The 18867-nt window shown below is 31.5% G+C and overlaps 1 protein-coding gene across 4 annotated transcripts in view; it reads right to left on the bottom strand.

Annotated features, from left to right (window-relative positions):
* The window catches only part of LOC118276226 (uncharacterized), a 110700-nt gene that overhangs the window by 29332 nt on the left and 62501 nt on the right, over positions 1–18867 (bottom strand). Inside the window, exon 1 of one of the 4 annotated variants that reach the window (XM_035594467.2) lies at positions 8367–9118. The exons of the other annotated variants lie outside the window; for them this stretch is intronic. Within the exon in view, the coding sequence (XP_035450360.1) occupies positions 8367–8368 (2 nt within the window). The 5' untranslated portion in view covers positions 8369–9118. Of the gene's footprint in view, positions 1–8366; positions 9119–18867 lie in introns of those variants that run through there. 4 annotated transcript variants of the gene reach the window in all.

The following is an 18867-nucleotide window of genomic DNA, read 5'->3' as shown; positions in this document are numbered from 1 at the left end:
ACCTTTTCTTCTTTATATATTTACAAAAAAACTATGTCTAAAAAACATAAACAAATACGAATCATGTATCAACCCTAATTCCGCGTCTGTTAGCATAATAAAAAATACGACAATAACATACCAAAGGGTAGGGTTACCACTGCGTAATTATTAATTCAATTTCACCTGTACATTGACATAGGATACCATACGTAAATTCCAACTAAATTACATACTTGAGTCATCGATGAAGAATTTCGTTTTTACGCAACACACAAACTCGGGAAATTCTTTTGTAACATAAGTCAAAGTTATAGTGCTGAGTATCAATAAAAAATAAGCCGTATAGGCGTATTTTGTCAAAAAACCTATTAACAGTCAATAAATATGATTTGACGATTGGCTAAATGTAATTTAATTTTCATAATACTTATGATCCGACTCACCACGAGCCTATATTTAAATATCAATAACTGTATGCCTAAAGACCTTTGAAAACGTAATTGTGAGTCATAAGACAAAAGGTTTTCATTAATATTAGAATTATTTACTTATTTATTTTTCCTCGTAATTTTGAATTGATGTATTTGTCATAATAATATTTATAGAAAAGATACTCTCATTAAAATTATTATAGGTCGAGCGATACAATGCGTGTTATGCGCTATAACAAAAAAAAAACAAATGAACGTCCGCCTAGGTTAATGTGTCACGTGGGAGCACGTTTTCGTAAGAATGGAAATTAAAAAAAAACTAAACGCCACCGCCAGTACGCATGTACTCATATACACATAGCATTTATATGCATGTATGTATAAACTCATTGTTCAAATACATAATTTTACAGTTCGAGTATAACTAGTAGCGAATAATTATTTCGATTCGTCACCTACACATGAAGCTTAAATATTTTGAAATGGTTTTTCCAATTGAACATTTAGATTAAAATTGTTCAACGGGCCTTTGCGGGTTGGCTTCGGCTCCTCGTACGCCTTCCAAAGGTCCAGGATCCTGTGGTCCCGTGCAAGGAAAGAACATACAATATAATAATAACCTTTTACACAATTTTTTCGACCAAGACAGCGAGTCGATGTTATCCAGTGCAAATAAAAAAAAACAACTAGACGATTGCAAGAACTGATAACTTATTATACAATACCAGGTTAAGCCCAGTAACCTAGTTCCATCAACATATTCTCAAGCAATATGATAAGAGGATAAGATAAAAAAATATCGCAATTCTATCAAGCAAAATTCACAAATTAATATGTCAAACATAATAATACTTTTACTGCATAGCGTATAACATAAATGTGTGCTTGCGTGACATGTCAAGGCTATTGAAAACTATGGATTCCATTGAAGGACAATAATAATATTATAATTTATTTAATGTTGAAATACGTTGCAAGTAAAATTAAAAAAGAAATGGATATGACAATAGAACTTCTAACTCAATAAGCATTCAAATCTGATTTGATTTTGGAACTTACAGAGAATACAATCCTGACTGGAAGTGCCATGACCGCAAATCTAATACTATTTAAAATTCAATTTAAATAAAATCTTTGTTACTTATAAAAAAGTTTGTAGCTACATAGGTGAAGAGCAAATACCTAAGCCACATGTATCAATGTGGTAGTTTCCCAAACCACGTTTAAGGCAAATACCTCAATAGTTTGTAATGAATTTTCTCGCTCCGACCTTGAACTTCACGTGCCGTGAATACAAAATGAGCACTGTTTCTAGCGACTGTAAATTCTAATGAGTGTCTGGGAGGTCTCTATTAACATAAATGTTTCGAAAACTAACATAAATATTGGGGAATTCGTAACATCGCATGTAGTAGCGAAAAAATAAAGGTATTTAATATTTATAATGACAAGAGTTATTTGGCATTTGTCTTACTAACATTCTGTGCATATTAAGTTACATGATCGTTTTTGTGATAAAATATTTGTTATGGACCAATTCAACAATGGAAAATTCGAAGGATATAAAAAAACTTTGATATCAAAAGTACGCAAACTGCCAATCCGCTATTCAATACCGTTTCAGAAATCCAGACAAAATAGACAAATGAATGTCATATTTTCACTCTATACATAAAAACAATGTGAGTCTACGCGAAAACATAAAGAACTGATTAAAGACCATCGAACTCTGGATATGACACGCGTAGACGTCTGTAGTACAAAGATTATCCACGTGCATAGACTTACTGTAAAACCAGTTCATGTTTCAACCGTCAAAGCTCTTCATATTTATGCAAATTTTTCGCGTGACAATTTTTTTCTTGAGGTCACATCCAGTATTTACTAATTCTCAATCATTGTTAAGAAAGACGCCTAGTGGGCGCCATATTTGATATCTGTCTACTTCTATTCCTATTATTTCTAACATTGTGAAACAGTTACAAGACTGCTAAATCAACGAAAACTTTAAAATATTGAGACATCAATACAATTTATTGATCTATAATTCAGAATAGAGACAATGTTATCTACATTTTATGTTAATGAGTCATATCTGTATTTGGAAATCAAAGCAAATTAATAGTTGATACGAAAACAAATGAAGAATGTGACGTAAAATGTGATGTTTTACGTCGGTAACAGCAATAATCTTAATTGGAGCTATCAATAAATAATTAATTATAAGATTGTGATTTGGCAGAAAGTCATCGTATCCCGTGACTTGAAAAAAAAATGTAGCGCCACAGATAAAAAAAATGCTTGTCGTGTACCGATTTCTTGTCATACAAGATGATATTTCGATTATTAGTTTTCTTTTAATATTGAAGTTCGAATTTTGAAATATAAAACGGTGGCCAGAATGATTAAACCAACGATTGTGAAAATCAGGAGAACCGTATACTGTGGAAATGAAACGGAAAAATTGATCATCGAACTGCAATAATTAAATAACGCTATAGTAGCAAGAGTTTATTCTGTATGATCCTACTAATATTATACGAGTAAATGCGAAAGTTTGTATGTTTATTTGTTTGCTACCCCTTCACGTCAAAACGACTGAAGGGATTGAGATGAAATTTGGAACAGTCTAGATTACTGTCTGGAATAACACATAGGCCATTTATTGTCCCACATGAACGCAGGCGAAGCTGCTGGCAGATGTTAGAAAGTGTACAAACTACAAACTATTGAACCTTCTTTGTATTTATTACATTTCGTCGAACAGTTAATGTACATCTTCATATCCGTATAACTTCATGATAATACATAATAATTAACAGGTAGATACACTAAGCTTTCATATGCAAACTACATATAATGTCAGCTGTAAACTATTCACTATGCATTGTTTTATTAAATATATTGTGTTTTATGTCTTCTTATTGTTTATGTGCAATAAATCATTTCAACTATAGTTTCGTACGTTTTCTTGTGTGACCACTATAATTGTTAGATGAGATAAATCATTAAACAAGTGTGTAACGAATGGTATTGAAAGAAAATAATTGTTTGTCATATTTTACACGTGATGGAATATTATTTAACTAAAATGGTAATATGTTGTTTATACACCACGCTTGCTCAATGCGGATTTCAAACTTTAAATTACATAGAAATAATGAGTCCTCGGTTTCCCCAACATGTTTTCCTTTACCGTTTGTCAGAAGTGTCTAAATAGTCTTAGAAAGTATATATAATTCGGAAAATGTAAGGTCATATTGGTAATAGCCGTTGGTAGGGGTTGAACCCACGTCCTCATGCATGAGGAGCGTCTTAAATATCCAGGCAACACTACGTATTTTTTAGTAAGGTAACCTAACCAAATAAGGCCTACCTTATTTTTATTACCGCCTAGCTCGTAGGTTTAAAATGACAATGGGCTGATAATTTCAAAATCTTATATTTATTTATTAAACTTTGTAATAATGGAATCAAAATGGCTTTAGAAACAAAATTTACAATTTTATAAACACAAATAACTAAAGTGTCACTTTGGCCTTATTGGGAACCCTATGTCTTAATAAGGCCTCAATAAAAACTAGTAAGTATTCAACTTCTTAATTATAACAAAACTTTGTCAATGTTTATAATAAATGTAATGAGATCTTATTAATTAATTTTTGTCATTATACATCAGGCTAAACGAGTTTCTCATCATGTAATACCCAAGTAACATCTTTGAAGTCATCGGCACCCCAGCATCAGTCAAACGAATGAGAATAACTTCTTGTTCTGTAGCCAATTTAGCGACCGACCTAGCTTTCGTGTAGTGGAAACCACTCTTTAGATGATGCGTACTTCTTTGGAAGTTATATCTGGCTGCAGCAGCCTACCGGGTAAAACAGGGTGTATAAAATTCGAAGGGTGAATAGATACTATGAAGAATTTCCCGATATCCATTCACCCCTTTTCTGTATCTATTCACCCCGTTTACCCCTTTCTACCATTTTAACAGCGTTTTCCATCTTTTGCAAAATCCATTGGCTTTCTTTTTGACAGAAGCTGGTGATCCGTTTTCTTTGAAATTACTGAAAAACAACTATGCCGTAATAAGGCCTACACGTTTTTTTTGTAGGCTTTATTAGGGCATGGCACATAGGTAAACAAAACAACGATTATATGAAATACACCGATATTATAGCTATTTCACTAATGTGAGGAGATGGCTAAATGTATAATTGTCATACAGACAAAACACGGCACGTCGTATACTGATAAATATAAAAATACTAACAGTTTACGCTACTCGAATTTTATAAAAACTAAAGTGCGCTCCACGTCGTGATTGTTTTCGTCTGTAGGTTCCAACATAATCGCGGCACGGGTTGCTTGCTGTACTCAAATTAGTTAAGTAATGTGCATGCACACTTCTACAAACTTTGGCGACCATTTGACATCGGGAAGAGGGAAATTTTCAAAATAGGCTTTATTGGGGCATAGGCCTTATTTGGTTAGGGTACTATATTATGTATTATTAATCGTTAATCGCATCTAGTATGTATAAAAGTAAATCCTAGCCAATTCAAAATAAAGTTGAACAAACTTATAAGACATTTCTTTTACGATAATCCTTGTAAAGATACAATGCCTTAACGAGATTGGCCATGAAAATATGCACATAGTAAACACACGTTCATAAATGTAACATTTTGCAGCACGTATCTCTCATTTCATTGTATTTGCTGTATAATCTCGATGTGATGTCATTTCGAACGAATTCACTATGTACTCATAATTTTTGGAATAAATTTTCTTTTTTAAAATTTGATTTTTACAATGAAATACAACCAGCCAATTTGTATTTTGTTTTTATCGTACTCGTGTATATTACATAATATGAATAGATAAATAAATTATGAAAATATGTAGATGAAAATAAATGCTTCCAAAAATGATGTTTTTTTTTAAATAACGGAGAATTTAATATGTCTCGCGATACTTACTATAATAACATATATTTTTAAGTAACAATTTTATTACCTATTTTTTAATAAACTTACATATAAACTACAATTTATAATTGTATAAAAATATTTAAACGTTACAATAAATCAAATGTAATTTATAAATCATTGGCCATGTTTAATTTAAAATTTTCCTTCTAATACAACCGATATCAGAATCCTTGTAATCACATTAACAATAATTAAGATATTGCTAACACTGTAAATAATACTTGATCGAATGGAGATTAATAACAATAAGATTAATCACATTTATACTTAATTAAACCTAACATCCATTTCTTGTGACAAAATGGAGAAAATGTAATCAAGTTAATAAAATTGGAAATAAAAATCAAACAAATAAACAATATTATTTCTATGTTTTTCATAAAATGTCATGTAAAAAAATGGTTGAATATTTCTTGTAGATGCTACAGAAAAAAAAATTATATAGTAATAATTATATATTACATATTTATTATAAGCTGGAGAGTAAGTTTGTTTGAACGCGCTAATCTTCAGAACTACTGGCCCGATTTGTATTTTTTTTTTTGTATTTGATAGCCCTTTTTATCGAGAAAGTTATAAAACATCCAGTATCGCTAGTTATTATATAAAAGTACTCTACAATTGTTTTATGATAAATAATTAAGTATTAAATAAAAAATAAACTAATAAACAGGAGCAGAAACAAACAAGTACTTAAGACTATCTAGACCCTTTCTAGTCATGTTGATACTTATAAATTATTACAAGAGTGATAATAATAATCCAAACAGAACCCAATCATTCGGAATATTAAATAATTTTATTAACAACAATATTATAACAATATCTCGTTGATAACTGTTTTTAGCAACAGATAAGAACACCACGGCGGAAAACTTTGTAATATTTAAGCGCCATTGAAGTACATTTATATAGAATTACTATTGATATATAAATATTAAGAATTTATATAGAATTACTATTGATATATAATATTTATGTAATACAAACTACTAATATGCCGTAATGTGCACCTCTGCCTACATCTTCGGGGATATAGGGCGTGACGTTGCACAAAGTATTAGGTAACATAACTTTTTTCGAGGGGTTAATCAGCCAATGACTTCTCCCGCCTTGGGCGAGGCGAGAGGAAGTGTCAGACTCTTACTGACTAAAAACCACCCCGTTCCTACTCCTGCTTTTCGAGCCGAAGGCCGCAGGTCCGAATAACTCACTCAGTTTAATCTATTACCGTATGTAATAAACAAAATTATATTTTTTGAGGTAAAAAATCTTTTATTAAACGTTTTTTTATTGTTGATATTATTCGATATAGAAACACATTAGTAATGATAATAACTAATTACATGTGCGTATGTCTAGAGACCAGATTGCATAAAGGGAAACCCGATTGATTAGACTACATATTTATCGAAAAACATCTTTTAAATGATATCTATCAAATGCAACAAGTAATACACGCTATATTAATCTTTCGAAATTATCGTGATTTGTCACTTATCTCCTTTACGATCTTTGAAAAAACATCCGTTGAAATCTACTGAAAGTTTGACATTCAAAATCTCTAATTACATAATGTAATATTTTTAATGTTTTAATAATATAACATAATGTAATAATATAAAATAATTATAACATAATGTAATATATCATAATAATGATTACTTTATCACATTTTTATTATATATTTATGAAATATACGAAAAAAAATCTATAATATTTTATACTATAATATATAAAAAAAAATATTCCCTCTCACACACCCAGGCACACTAATTAAGCCGCAATTATACAGTATGATGTTATTACTTTATTAGTACCTTAGTTTAATAGTTTAATTATATCGTTGCGTCTTCCTCGCTACAGGGGGTAACGTTGTGACCTAGGTCAGCTGCTTACTAAACGATAAATTCAAAGCAGTATGCGCATATTTAAAACCTATGTGATAAACATATTTACTTCAGCCAGCAAGTGACGACGGACAACAAGCTTTAATGACACGTGTATTCTACATTATATACTTAGTTGAAGATTGGCCAGTAAGGACGAAAATTAAAAAGCATTGTAATATTAATTTACCGAATAGTAGTGTGCCCATCTCCTTTTTTAAGTTGATATATTAAACATCTAGCTATAATATACAGAACTGAACACAATTCCAGACATCGTGAAATATAAACTATAAAAATTTTAAAAGAAAACTATTTTTTTTTTAACCTAGTGTCAAAGCTAAAACCTTGAGTTCCACAGCTGAGCTTGCGATTAATAGTCTAATGCGGTAACAACAATAATTTACTTATAAGATATTAGAACTTAGCATTTAAACCACACATGAAGATACCTACGGCTTGGCTACGTGCCTCAAATTACATTATAACTAAGTTGCTAAACATACATAGGTAGATGACAAAACCTCGACCAATTTTCTGTACGAGACACACTATGTTTTACAAAGAATTATCTTAAATTGTAAAAAAAATAAAAACGATTTTTTAGCCAACGCTACAAATTAACAAGCACGCAACTGCACGATTTGTAAGCAGAAAAATAATGAGCAATGTAATTATGTCTATTTTATTTAATATATTACGCAAACACATATGGCAAGAATCGTCACTTTTGTTGTGTTATGCAATTGAGAATTATGTTATCTACATAAATCGCTCAAGAATGATAAAAAATCAATCATAAAAAATGCTGTAAAAACCACTCAAAACAAACATCTTTCAACGACGAATTTACGTAAATGCTCATGTATGTAGATTATTATCTTAGTTTGTATAAAGATACGATAGTTCAGATATCTATGAAAGTTAAAAATAAATTCCGTCGATAAAAGTATTGAAAAATAACTAAAATTTTATCTCACTTCATTCATGTTACACCGCTAATCGCATGGCAACTGGTGACGCAAATGAAAATGAGGACTAGAAAAAAAAATGTGAAGTCCACTTACATAGCCGAACTTTGCCGTCATGTTGTGTCCCGTTGTATATTATGTAGAACATTCATCTAACTGAATTACTCGGCCGCTTTTCCTTTACTAAAACTGAACAATCCACTTTTATGTAATATTTTTTCAACACACTTCTCATTCAATAGAACAAAACACTGAAAATAGTATACTTTTTGTGCTTCAATTCAAGCAAAACGCAAACAATAGCTTTTGTAGTCACTAGAAAAAATACAGAGTAAGCGCTGAACGTACTCTGAAGAGAAACACCTACGTTTCACATCACTTTCATAATTTTCCGAATAAGCCCGACGAGCGCGATTTAAAAATGGAACACCTTTTTTTGTCAAACGCCTTTGACGTGCTCGCGTCTTTGAATTATCCAGGGTGTGAATTTTTTTCTTAATTTTTCATATACGGGGTGGGTGTATTTTCACGCGCGTATTTGTGAGGCTTCAGCGCGGACGGTCGACATGTGCGCTGCGCGGCGTGCGGCCAACGACTACGAGATAAAAACCTCGCTTGATTATAAACTTATAAGCTAAACTTTTTTGTTCGTGTGCGTGCGTTTTGTATTGGTGTGCACGCCAGGCTTTGTTGGTGACCTTACAAAGTTTTCACTTACGTAGTTATTCTTGTAGAAAAGTCGCTTTTTTACCTCTAGGAACTATAGAATCGCGTCATCGTATAATAAAATTATAATATTATAAAATTATAATAAATTCTTAGAATTCTGTATTATCTTCGGGCAAAGGGGAATATTTTCAATATTATGTAAATCTTTTTATAATAATAATATATAAAAATAATTCATTTAATATTTATATACAAAAAAAAAAACTGTAAAAACTGTAGAATATATTTTTAGAACAACTTAACAGTCTTTTTACTTACAGTATAGAGGTGTTTAATTAAAAATTTACAACTTAGTAATATTTAGCAACAAATAGCACCTCGCATTTCACCTAACAAATACATACGAAGAGAATTAACTAAAAGCTACATTAAACACGTGTTAATGAACATTTTGAATAAATTGTAATCTATTTATGCACATAAATACATAATTTACTTGGAAACTCTTAGTCACAATATACCGAAATGCAAATCAAATTATAGTGAAGGAATGTGAATCTTGGAATTAATTTGTACTTATAACTTAGCCATTATAATTAAAATTATAATTCCTACAACCATTAGAGGTGATATTAGCTTAATGAGGTTTTTTATAATTTTATTTATTGAAGTGTCCTTTTATTGAAATTATGTTCGATTTCGATCGATATTGTCGTATCGATTATTATTATATCCTAGAACTACTGTATGAATTTATTTAAGTAGAAATAAAGAATAAAACAAATGTAAACTGATTTTTTTATCTAGTGTGTGTATTTTTTACCTGAGATGTTGTTTTATTGTATTTTTTTTTTTTTAATTTTATGTTAGTATTTTTGATTTATTTTTTTAACAATAGCATGAAATATAAAATGGTATTGCTGTATGACAGAGGGTGTTCTACTACTGAGATATTAACATAAATGATGATAAAAAAGTAAACATTTCTTTACATCTCTGCTATCACCAATAGGCATAAAAATCGTGATATTATGAAGAAAAAAAAAAGTTCAAACACGGAAAGGCGATGCATGCAACACCTGAGCATTAAAGTGGACGGACGTAATCTATTCACGAGTTTATCAAAATAGGTCAATGCGGCAGTACCTCACTCAGTTACTCCTTTATGCGGTAGGCCCGTATCGCACGACACAAACGCTTTGTTACACGTCCATTACTGGTTTAAATTTTTTTCTTTACATATTTTTGGGGCTTTGTGGTTTCATTGCTACCTTTAAAACGGCAATGTATGATTGCTTTTTTTAAAGTACGTGGTAGTTTTGTAGCTTTGGATATTTGGTTTGATTCCTATAATTTTGTAGATAGAGTTAGAAATTTGATAAAAAAACTTAAGTGATATTAATGTTATGTCTGTTAGTTTGTTGATATGTGAACTAATGTCGTTACGTAAGTTCCTAGAGTAAATGTTTAAGGAGAGTATTTTTTTCGATTTCGAAATTTTTAATAGGGTAGTGATGCCTTAAGTTGTATACACCATTGTCCAGAAGATTATCAGCCTCGTGGTGACAATAGAGAAGAATACATTCTGTCACTTAACTAGCCTTGTTCTTGTCGTGGGTGACGTAAGAGTTTAATAAAAAAAGGACTTAATATTTTAATGTACACCGGTTTGTACGTACACCATTATTACCAAAATATGAGAAATTCTTTAAAAGAATTTTAAAAATATAATTTCTTAAATCGCAAAAGCCAGAGTGACTACAATCGTTTGTTCAAACAACAAATATTAAAACACGGTGTTTGTTTATGCAGGTGTCAAACCAGAATATATTAAACAACCTTTTTTTTTAAAAACCAAAAAATTCATAACCACTAGAGTGCAACAAAAAATGTGTCGCAAAAATTTTGTGGTCAATTCTTTTACGCGTCTGAGAATATGATTGGAAATCGAATTTAGACTTAAATAATGAACCTTTAAAGATTCTTTTCGAAGTACCCATATACGATGAAATATTTTTTCACCAGTTATATGAGTCCCATGTAATACCTAAATAATTTTTTATTTTTCTTATTTTCATTTAACGTAGTTTACTTCTAAAATTCATGCATATTTCTGTCAGTGTTATGTAGTGTAAATTGTTGGTTAACCTATAATTGGCGACTGTATACCCTAAACTGATTTATATGTGTTTGCTGTACTTTATACTCTTTATAGAGAAGCTGTTGGTATACCTTTTGCGGGCGTCTTAAACCTCCCGCCCACCACGGCGTATTGACAAGAAGAACACTAAAAATTAATTAATATTTCTCCTTGACACAATAATAAAGATAACCTAAGCAACGTTTATTAGCAAAATATTTAGTGAAGATGTTTAATAGCACAGCTCTATTAGAAACTTACAATTTTAATCATATATGCATTTGCGGATTATCACGTGTTTACAAACATTACCTTGTGGATATTTTTATTTGTACTTTACGTACTAACACAGTAAAACCTCTGTTTGTTTGTACAAAACTGGCATTGCTGAAGTTTAACTTTTCAATGCCGTAACGTCTGTATACGGAAAATAACAAGAGGGAAGTAAAATACCTATATAGGGTGTACACGAAACGCTCCCAAAAGCCGCAAACAAGTGATGGTAAAAAACGAGATTTATTTTGAAAAAAATGAAGGAATTCAATGTTCAATGAATTAATAACATGAAAACAAAAACGATTGAAATTATAAAAACTGAAAATAAATGTAGCATTTTTCGGGAGTATTCCGTTGACACTCTGTATATTAGGATTATTTATTTTATAGAAACTCTTACAAAGTACTTTCAATCGACGAATTTGTATGAAGAAAATGAAAATGATATGCCAAAACCAGATGATGTAACATTTCACATTGGGTTAATTTGGTAACGTATGCTTGTGAAGTATAATCTATGTAAGTACCTTATGCGTATAAATATGCAGTGGACTTTTGGACTCCACGAAGCTACGAAGGGTTAGCAATAACTCTACGCTCAAAACAATATTCAATGATTACGACACTACTAATCCCTGAATGATCTTAAAAGCTTTTACTACTGCCATAAATTATGAATTAGTAATAAAACATATTGAGTCATCAAAACTTAAGCTGGTAGGTATTTCCGAATAAAATTTCTCATCAGTGATTTCTAGCTTAATATTATTTTCTCCGAATCGAAAAAAAACCACTGCGTTGAATTTTAAGTAGAAATAAAATGTGAGTTCTTAAGAATTTTTAAGAACCTAATTTTAAAGTCGACCTCAGTGTGTCACATTGTGCAACTACTTCCGAGTTCGTCGGAATGAGTACTGTAACGTTTCTTTTTTCCTTGTTTAGGCTCGAGGAACACTTAAAGTGTTGTAGAAGGTATGCAAGTAAAGAGGATTGTTTGGACAGCCTCGCCTTGACCGGCTCAGCGCATGACCGCTTGATCGTCGACCAATAAATCGTGACCTTTTAAAACTCATTTCGTTTCCTTTATTTACCAAGCCGACAACTCTAGACACGGGCAGGAGGGGTACTCATTGACTGGTCGAAAATCGGAAAATTTAATCACTGACAATTTCACCACTGTCAGTTATTTTTCAAACATCAAAATTATACTAATTAGCTTGACCGTGACAGAATACGAATTTATTTCCCAATTTTCTCGTCACGTTACGAAAGCGAAGGGCGAAGCTACACCAAGATTATTATTGAAAACTATCGACATCGGAATATGTCAACAAACTATCGCTTTACAATTTGAATAATGTCCAATTTAATACACTATTAACGTCGAACTAATAATAAAGCGGGTCCTTATTGCGGAATGGTTAAATAACACATAATAATGGCGGACTCGGCTGCTCGTTTCTGCGTTTACGAGTGTTTATTTACTGGTCGCACTACAATGCCCGTATCGCACAATAAAGTTACGCTTGAAAAGCTATAATCAGAATGTTCTGTGTAAATAAACTTGGTTCGTGAAGACACTTAACGTACGAGTGCTTAAACGAGGCCTTTACTTAACGTTTTACGCCGATAAAAGGGCTCGTCTATGTGACGTCTTATTCCAGTTTTAGTGCCGACTACATTGTCCAGCTCACGACAGCCAACAATGCTGTAAATTTATGTTTCAGGTAAATCCAACGAAAAAGTCTAAGTCAGTGATGTAAATTACAATGGGTTGCGGAGTTACTAAGCTTGAGTGCACCTCAGAGGCGGCATGGTGCATCCATGATCCTACAAACATAAACCTAATAAAATGTATTCAAGAATATGTTTAAATTGTCTCAATCAGCTATTTTAACACAGGTTACTTTAATGAGATGTTATTAGCTATTTAGTGACGACTGTTTTAAATAAAATATGTTATAAGTTAGAGCCAATTAGATACTATTTTATTTTTTCTTCATAACTAGGACAAGAGTATTAAAAAATAAACTCAAGGACAATTAGACATTCCACAATACTCATCAATGCGGAAATATTCCATTTTTCAAGTGGCAATATTATTTATATGACGCCATTGCGTTTGATTCGATCATTCTTTTCGTAGCTCTTAGGTCAAGACCGCAACACGAACGTTGGAAAATTTTACTTAGATATTTATTTATCGAAGAATTACCAACCCTATTTCAAAGTGAATAAAGTTATATTTCTATTGTTATGTGTTAGCTAAACGTTTGTCAACACGTAAGTATTCAAAGTAAATAAATAATAAAAGGTTCTGTCTACACGAGTTCACATTTTTATTATTATATAATGTTTATAATATTATAACTTGAAACTAGTCGAGTTCCTCGTCAAATAATTATGTAAGTAAGCCGAAAAACATAATAATTAATTATAAAACATTCATAAACAGTCAAAACAATAAAAGCAAGGGGTAAATTGAAGTGCTACGTTGTGCTAGGTAACCTTTAATTAAGAGGTGTTTTAGGTGTTGGCGAAAATGGCCATTAGTCAATTAGGTAATTAAGTATTGTTAAAATAGTTTGAAATCCATAAATCTTTGTAACATTGCACACTCTATGTCGTAGAATATTGTATTGCAAGAGCCAAACAAGCCAGTAATAACTATTTAAGAGGCACCGGAATATTTATAATGCATCATTTGCAAGTTTTATATTCTGATCGTAACATACTAACAACTGCGATGGCGTAATGTGTGAAATTCTAACGTTTAAGGCATCTTTTAAGTGTTAAGTATGTGAACAAATATTCACGTAAAATTTCTTTTATGGCTAAAGTAGGTACTATCAATGTTTACTTTAAACCAAATCTGGCAAAATTCTAATCGAATGAATTAACAAATACTCAAAGAAAAGATTCTGTGCTAAAAATGTTTTCCCTTTAACACCTGCATATACGGTAAAAAATTCCTAATTGGAATCTAGCTTGAACGTAATAGAAACTAGAGCATTTTGTTTCAAATTCTAAAATACTTAATTACCGAACATTTTAATACAGTTTCAGTTTAAATCAGATTGACAATGTGCAGCTTCGTACAATTTTCAGAATTCACATATTTTTTATGGTTTAGTGGATAATCAAGTAGACAGATTAGTGCCACTTATGGATATCTACCATAATACCATCGAAGGTGCAATTAGTGCGTTGCCAGCGTTCGGCGAACGCAAACGTATTTTTTTTATCGAGGAATAAAAAGGGGGCGTTTTTAAGCTCCGGAATAAACAAAATAAAACCTGTAGAAACAAATTAAAACCAATTCGAGTAACAAAAACGTTAAGTAACGTTTATACAAAAACGTGTACCTAATTAGTATTTAAAATAATTTTATCAAATAATACATGGCCCAGTTCATTGATACCGAATATGTTAACTGATAAAGGAATTCCGAACAAATGTTCCGTTTCCTTCCAATTTATCTATACCTAAGTAACAATATGAACTCATAAAGTATGACATACTAGTTTTTACCCGCAGCTTTTCCCTTAGTGAAAAGATATTCTATGTCCTTCTCCATACTCCCAATTTCTTAAATTTTACGAAGACTTGTTGTGTGGATAAAGTGTAAAGTGGTAACAAACAAATTTCACTTTCGGATTTATACTTAATGATTATTTAGTTGGATTAGCTTTCCATCAGCAAATCCGTTCACCGATTTCTCTCCAACTAAGTCCAATCCTGTACCCTTAGTACGCTTTTGACGAACGAAACGATAGCGTCTTCGGCGCTCTGATTGGCCGGCTCAAATTAATCAACCAATCTGAGGGCCGAATGCGCTCTCGTTTCGATTATGTTAACCGTAAAACCAAATTCGTACTAAGATTAGGAACAGTAGGAATTTTAAAATAAAAGTAATCAAAAATAGTCCTAGAAATATAATCTTTTGAATAAAAGTATTTGAAACCTGAAAGAACCTGTTCAATACGAACAATTACATATTTATTCTTTAAAATATTAGTAAGCACTAAGCAGGTATTATAACATATCGATAGCGAATCGGTGACAAATTAGAAATTTGATGATGTCAATCCAAGTGATATGTATTGTTCGAAGAATTTCGCAAATTAAGCTTCCCGTTATCTAAATATTATGTTAATGTTTAACAAACAATCAGAATAACAGGAAAATATATGTCATAGCTAATTATTGTTGGTGACGTTTTTATGTCATCCGATTTTTTTTCTGGGACCTTGTAATTTTGTCCTTCGTTTCATTGTCCTTTTGATTCATTATAATTGGAATTTAATCTGGATTAGATTTGATTAAGTAGTGTATCAATCAATCTCTATTTAATGTTATATGCACCTTTTTTCGTTGACGGAGGAAACCTTCAAGACCTAGCTATTGGAGAGAAAGACGATGCAGTATGGGATTCTTTCCTCACTAAAATCATTTCAGTGGCCACCATCAGCCTCCGCCATCATCAATAAATCAGCTACAGAGAAAAAAGATATCCATTAATATGATATTAAATTATTTATTTATTTTTAGTTGTGATCGTCCTACTACATGGCAAAGGCTTCTCAACCCTATTTCCACTCCTCTCTGTGCAGAGCTTCCCGCGGTCAATCCTCATCATAGTGTCAAGTTCGTCTCGCCATCTCCTCCTCCAGAAATATAAATAAATAAATAATATGTAAATAAATAAACCCTCGCTGTAACTAAAGTAGATGGAATTTTAGTTCCTATCGATACCATTGCCTATATCTTAAACAGAAAAACTTGTGTAACACGACCATACTTTGACATTTTCTCAATGAAATCCTATCTACATATAGGTATGTAACAGTTTTAAAACTGGTTACAAGTAAAACTTCTTAGAAATGCTGGTAGCAATTCAGTTAGATATCGAATTCTAACACTTCTCATAACAAAATTCGAAGAAGGTATAGTTACGTGTAAAGGAAAATTTGTGTTAGCCAACACTAAAATTTGTACCGCTAATCAATCCACAAGACGAAGGTTGTAAGGAGGTTAGCAGGTCTTTCTTTTAGTGTTTTTCCTGTAAACTGTTGAAAACCATGCGAAATAGGTTGGTTTAGTTTACTGGGTATAGGTATTGCGTTATGCGTTGCATATTATGCATTGGCCGTTGGTATACCTAAGTAAATGTAAAGTTTGGGAGTGAATGTGGGTAAATGTAAAAAAATTCTTCGTTTATGATTACAAAATATTCAACTAAAAATCACGGTTTACTCAAGTATTATTGATGGAGAAGTTCTACTAGTTCGAGTTACAGACGGACTCTTCACCATGAGCGCGTCTACACACTCTCTAATTAGTATGTCTCACGATAGTTATTATAAAAATTACAAACGATTCATTTACATAATATATGAGTCAGTATTATCTACAATCAGGTACTAATTCTTATCTCAAAACAGAATTAAACACAACGGTAATTACATAGATAGTAGACGCTAGACAATCAGCCAAAAATAGTATTGTCCACCATACACACTAAAGATAATCTTCGTATAATCCGCAGTGTTGAGTAAGTGCTAAAACTAGGTACATTAGCAAATCAGGAGTCTTGACGCTGTGTATCTATTTGTTCGAACAATTACAGAGAACGGGCGCCAGTCGACAAACATAACTACAACAAACTTTGAACGCGTATAGAAGAAATATGTTGAGAATTATTTGCTATACAGTTTAATGCAGAAGTTCAATGCCCTGTGGACAATGATATACTTCAAACTATAAAGTTATTGAACATCTCTTGGTCTGAAAGTGGGAATTGGGTAAAACATCAAGAACCAAAATTTGTAGTCAACTGTCTTAGCAATTTAAAACCATTTTTCGCTATCAGTATCCAAGAACTTCAAATTCTTAAGCAAGTCTCTAAGTCTACATAGCGGGATGACAAAAATAAAAACACTATACACTGGTCCAAAACTAACAAATAAGTGAGTAAAGTCCACAGAATTAAGTTTGATCATTGTTGTTCAAAGCTGAACTTCTGTAATATATGTTTTGTGTCCATAACATACAATACATATGTGCTATTTCCTATTTGTATATCTGAACATTTTTTTTTCTTCTCATTATAAACAACTGTGTGCTCTATGTATTTTAATAGAACCAAACCAACATACAACAGATCTATCTATCTATAAAAAGATAATATTTTGATTAATTAATCTAGTTATTTTTCAAGAAGTTAATAAATGACTTACGTAGAGAGCAAATAAGGTTCTTTTTCCTAACAAATAATATGTGGAATCCTATCCTTGTATTATATGAGCTGTCAGAAGACGGAGATAGTATTAGGAAGTTTCTGAAAGATAACTTAGGTCTAGAATACTACTTAGACTGATTAATGAGATTATTCGTAGTCAACAAATAACAAGCGGATGAAAAAGGAACGTACCTACTACCTACGTATTTATATTCATATTTTATCAATCATTTTATTATTAAACTTATTAGGTCTCTTTTCCGCCAGTTACAACACCAAAAAAATAAATTCAGTTGTGGTTCGAAAAAAAAAATTGACACAAATAAAAACATAAATGCGTTCACAGCAACGCGCCTGCTTTCAAACTTATCACGCTATCACTATCAGTGTTATCACACACTCATTGATTCTTGGCGCCACACTATCATTTATGGCTTAACGATTTATAAATACCTACGCGTATCTGCATTGCACCCAATAAAACCGGTACAATCATATTTTTGTATATGAAATGTAATGATGTATTCAAATGTGTCATCAATTTAGTTGGAACTGTGTTTCATGTCCATTTATTTATTGCATTTCAGTTTATCTAATTTGATGTGTGAATTAATTGTTATTTTTGTATTGTTCCATTTTTGTGGTTTAAATATAGGTTCTAGTTTATTCAATAGAAAAATCATTTGTCAAATAAACAATTAAATAAAACCCTTTGAATTGAATCTGAATATAGCGGTTAGCCATTACTTAGAAAAGGCTTAAAACAAAAAAGGTTTTCTAATAAATAAATTAAACTTCACATCATCGTCCCATAGGTCAAAATCGGACATAAATAAATTAACGAAATCAAAATAGAAACCGTATAAAAGCGATTTATACTATTTAATGCATATTTATACACGCCATATAAAGCTTAACCCAAACCGCTACATCTAATTTAACCTATTACCAATAATCTACGACACTTATTAGTAGAATTAACTAAAAGAATTTCTAGTGACATCTGACTAATCAAAACCACTCAAATGCTTACATTAAAAAATCAATTTAATAAGAGATAAGAGGGATTGCATAAACTATAAACTATTTAAAGCGCACTCATTGATCCACAGAGTAAAAGAAACCGTAGTTAAAATTTGTTGGGCTGTGTGTGTTTGGGGGAGTAATACACTGTGAATGTTTAGTCTGTGGCATTAGTTTAGGTGTCGCAATGCCATAGAGGAAGTTAGAAGCGTCATTGGTTGTCTGTGGACACATGTGACGTGTCAATG

Source organism: Spodoptera frugiperda, chromosome 31 (assembly GCF_023101765.2).
Source record: "Spodoptera frugiperda isolate SF20-4 chromosome 31, AGI-APGP_CSIRO_Sfru_2.0, whole genome shotgun sequence".
NCBI classification, from domain to species: Eukaryota; Metazoa; Arthropoda; class Insecta; order Lepidoptera; family Noctuidae; genus Spodoptera; species Spodoptera frugiperda.
This window is presented reverse-complemented; position numbering and strand designations above follow the sequence as displayed.